Source organism: Mustela lutreola, chromosome 1 (assembly GCF_030435805.1).
Source record: "Mustela lutreola isolate mMusLut2 chromosome 1, mMusLut2.pri, whole genome shotgun sequence".
NCBI lineage: Eukaryota > Metazoa > Chordata > Mammalia > Carnivora > Mustelidae > Mustela > Mustela lutreola.
Genome location: NC_081290.1, coordinates 277,881,941 through 277,886,446, shown reverse-complemented (window position 1 = coordinate 277,886,446; position 4,506 = coordinate 277,881,941). Strand labels below are relative to the sequence as shown.

The 4,506-nt window shown below is 38.8% G+C and overlaps 1 protein-coding gene across 1 annotated transcript; it reads right to left on the bottom strand.

Annotated features, from left to right (window-relative positions):
* Positions 1-821: 821 nt before the first annotated feature.
* On the bottom strand, positions 822-1,766 carry LOC131822689 (olfactory receptor 5B3-like). Its single transcript, XM_059158978.1, has one exon. The coding sequence runs from the start codon at positions 1,764-1,766 to the stop codon at positions 822-824; it is 945 nt and encodes a 314-aa protein (XP_059014961.1).
* Between the last annotated feature and the right edge of the window lie 2,740 nt (positions 1,767-4,506).

The window sequence follows — 4,506 nt, the reverse complement described above, 5'->3', positions numbered from 1 at the left end:
TCAAGTATAATTAACACATAGTGTTGTATTAGTTTCAAGTGTACAGTTTTATACATTTCTCAGGGCTCATGAAGGTAATGTACTCTTTTTAAAAAATATTAGTGAGTTTTTATTATTTATGACAGATATTTGCACTTTTTCTTCTGATTCCTGAAGATTTTATTCGTTTTTTGTTGTTGTTATTCTTTTTTTTTAAATTTATTTTCAGCATAACAGTATTCATTATTTTTGCACCACACCCAGTGCTCCATGCAATCCGTGCTCTCTATAGTACCCACCACCTGGTATCCCAACCTCCCACCCCCCCGCCACTTCAAACCCCTCAGAGGTAATGTACTCTTAATCCCCATTTTGGACCCTTGTAAATTTCTCAACTACAGAAATAAATAAAGTCAGACATAAATTTATATCCTACTATTTAAGTTGGTTATTTAAACATTTTTACTACATTCAACTCCTTGAACAAATTTCCCCCTCCTGTGTGTATCTGAACGTATGGTATTCTTGCATACACTTCTATTCATGGGTTTGTGTGTGCCATGGTTTGAATGGGGGCTTGCATTGTCATATGGTATAAAAAGTAATTAATATATAATTAATAAAGCTTACTGCAAGCAGGGCCCCCAGATTCTTAAGATTCCCCTTGGTCATCCTCCTTCAGATATCACATATTTGGACATATATTTTCCCTTCTAGGTTATAGATTTTTGAACAAGAAATGGTATCACCTCAGTAATTTAGGTCCAAAATAAGCATTAAAATGATCATTGCATGTTAGAAACCTGACAACAGTGACAAAAGTTGTTGTGGATCCTATGACTTTAAGAGGCAAAGCCCAGAGACAATTTTGCCTTCTCAACTGCCTTCTTGAAAGCCGTTTTAACCTCCTTGTTCCTTAGGCTATAGACGAGGGGATTCAGCATGGGAATGACCATAGTGTAGAACACAGATGCAATTTTGTCTGAGTCCATAGAATGGCTGGAGGTGGGCTGGGAGTACATGAAAATTACTGTCCCATAGAAGATGGATACTGTGGTTAGGTGGGAGGCACAGGTAGATAAAGCCTTCTGATATCCCTTAGCTGAGTGCATCTTCAGGATGGTAATAAAAATGAACAGATAGGAAATCAAGATAATGAAGAGAGCAAAAAAGATGTTGAAGCTTGCTACAACAACAAGAACCAGCTCACTGATATGCCTATCAGAGCAAGAGAGAGCCATGACTTCTGGAACATCACAGAAAAAGTGATGGACCAGATTGGACATGCAGAAAGAGAGACTGAACGTGTCCCTAATATGAATGGAGGCATTCAGGAAACCATAGATGTAGGAGCCCATGGCCAGAGAAGCACACACACCTGTCGTCATGGTGGTGGTGTAATGGAGGGGTTTGCACACTGCTGCAAAACGATCATATGCCATTGAAGCCAAAAGGAAATTTTCAACAGTGGCCAAGGCTACAAAGAAGAGCATCTGAGCAGCACATGCATTGTAGGAGATGACCTTGTCTCTCACAAGGAACCCAGCCATCACTTTGGGAGTGACAGTTGTAGAATAACAAAAGTCCACCAGAGACAGATTACTGAGGAAAAAGTACATGGAAGTGTGAAGATGGGTGTCCAAGAGAATCAAAACAATCATCCCCATGTTACCAACTAGAGTGATGAGGTAAATGAGGGTGAACATGATAAAAAGAGGGATCTGCAGCTCTGGGGCATTGGTTAGTCCCAGCAGTATGAATTCAGTCACTTCTGTGTTGTTTTCCATAGGTGTTGGAGGAATCACAGGAAGTACTGTAGGGATGAGAGATAAAGAAACAATAAAAAGCAAAATATTTGAGGTGAAATTGAAAGAGATACATAGAAAGATGATAGACAGGCAGATAGATAGATGTGCATGGTTTCACTATACCAAAAATTCTTACTTCATATTATTCATATCTCAAGTGTGAGCTTGACACAAGATTTAATGCAATGTCTTGATCAAGATGGCATGTCTATACCTTGGTTAATTGAATTTAAATAAAAAAAGTAAAAAGAGGGGCGCCTGGGTGGCTCAGTGGGTTAAGCCACTACCTTCAGCTCAGGTCATGATCCCAGGGTCCTGGGATCGAGTCCCACATCGGGCTCTCTGCTCAGCAGGGAGCCTGCTTCCTCCTCTTTCTCTCTGCCTGCCTCTTTGCCTACATGTAATCTCTCTCTGTCAAATAAATAAATAAAATCTTTTAAAAAAAAAGTAAAAAGAAAAGATGGCATGTTTGGAATCAATTATATCTGTCATTTCAGTTCCATGGGTCATTAAATGTTTACATTTGTATGTTGCTCTAGACAGAAACTATTTTAGACATCATGCACACTGCATACATTCATTCTTTTTTTTCAAAAACCCTATGAGTTTGGTTATTACCCCCAGTTAATTTATGAAGCACAGAGATTAATTCATGTATTTATGTTTATAACATTATACTGCCAAGCCAAGTTTTGTACCCGAGAGTGTTTCTTCAGTCCATCGGTCTTAAGTATAATTGAATTTAGCTCAATTTACAGTTACTCATTGTCACTATTATCCCAAAATCAGTGTTTGGAACCTTATACTTAGGTAACTGAGGCATAGAAGCAGAGTAGATGTAGTGGTCTAACAGGAGCAGTAAGGGCATAAACAACTAGCAGCGGCAATTCAGAGAGCAAGGCACAACATTCAGTGTAGATCTTGGGCTCTGGGAAGAGGTGCGCATCAGCCCTATCATTGACTACTGAAGGGTCATTAATTCCTCGGTACCTGGACCTGACTTTCTCCATATACAAAATGAAGATTGTCATGATATTTACCTTAAGGTATTGTTGAAAGAAATAAAGAGATAATGCATTATAAACCACAACAACTGGCAGGTGGTTAGCATGGCTGGATACGTGTTAGCTGTAGTAGTATTCTTAGGATGGAATGATAGCTCTTATGTTTGTTTGAGAAAGGTGGGTGGGACACACAGGGATTCTGGAGGGAATCAGTTCTGAAGCCTTACAGGCTCTGTTTGATTTCCTTGTTTTTGTGCACTTGGTCTACTGTCCTACCAGCTTAAGTGGCTGTTCTAGCCATTCCAAATAAGCCATTCTTTTGCATAATTTCTTTCTTAAAATCCATATTTTAGGGGACGCCTGGGTGGCTCAGTTGGTTGGACGACTGCCTTCGGCTCAGGTCATGATCCTGGAGTCCCGGGATCGAGTCCCGCATCAGGCTCCCAGCTCCGTGGGGAGTCTGCTTCTCTCTCTGACCTTCTCCTCACTCATGCTCTCTCTCACAGTCTCTCTCTCAAATAAATAAATAAAATCTTAAAAAAAAAAATCCATATTTTAGCATTAGGACATTTGGAATGTCCTTTCTGAAACTCATTCTTCCTCTCATTACTATCATCGCATAGTTGAATCACCAGGATCAAGGGCTGAAAGGTCCTGGTCTGTTGGCTGCCTTTAGCCTGCAGGTCTGTTTTGGTGGTGAGCTCCACATTAAAAAGTTTTTTATGTGATATGTTCTTGTGTAGGAACAGTGTCTTAAATCTTTTTAGTTTGAATCTGAAGCCTTTAGAAAGACATTTCTCTTCTGCTAATCCTTCTCTACCACTGTCCTCTTGATCCTGCCTCTTCCCTCTACAAGCCCAGGCTTTAAAGTCATTAGGGTTGTCAAGCTCTGACAGTTGTAACCACTCTTAATGTTCTACAAACAGTAAGAGCTATATGCATATATATTTTTCTGTATGCATGTCTGTATATATATGTGTATGTTTACATACATGTATAGAAGCACATCTGATCTCATTTAAATTCATGGTAATATTGTGACGTAAGTAGAATTATTATTCCCACATTAATATTTAAGAGAACTGAGGATTTGAGGAGATATGTAAATCTCTACAATTATACAGCTCAGATAAAGAAGAGTCAAGATTCAAATTCAGCTGTGACCAGATCAAAAGCCTGTGCTTTAGTAACCTTATCATTGGCCTTTGTAGAGGTGCTAGCAATAATAATAAGGGTGACATGATGCAGGAAATATTACAGTGGAGTATAGATCTGGTTAATTATACCACTTTTGTAGTTTATACAATGGTTATTTCACTGTCTTCTATCTCTCTTAACCCCCAGTAAGAGGACAGAGATAGCAAATAAGATTAATTTAAAAGTTACCGAATAAGAGCATTGCCTCTCTTTTTTTGTTTGGCTGATCTTTTTAAAGACAGCAGCATGATGATGTTCCATAAGTATCACTAAACTCCCCATTGACAAAAATTTTGGTATTTAAATCCCAGCCTCAGCTCACTGCTTTAGAAATATACACTATGGAGTATTATGCCTCCATCAGAAAGGATGAATACCCAACTTTTGTAGCAACATGGACGGGATTAGAAATAACGTTCAAATCATCTATTTCTGTGCTCAAACAATTCATAGTAGGTAGAGCTGCCCCATGGATTTTGCATGAATTATATTTCCCATTGAAAATATATTTGCAACAA

Bases quoted from the DNA above. Each gene is read 5' to 3' on its own strand.
- LOC131822689 (XM_059158978.1), bottom strand. From the start codon at position 1,766: ATGGAAAACAACACAGAAGTGACTGAATTCATACTGCTGGGACTAACC.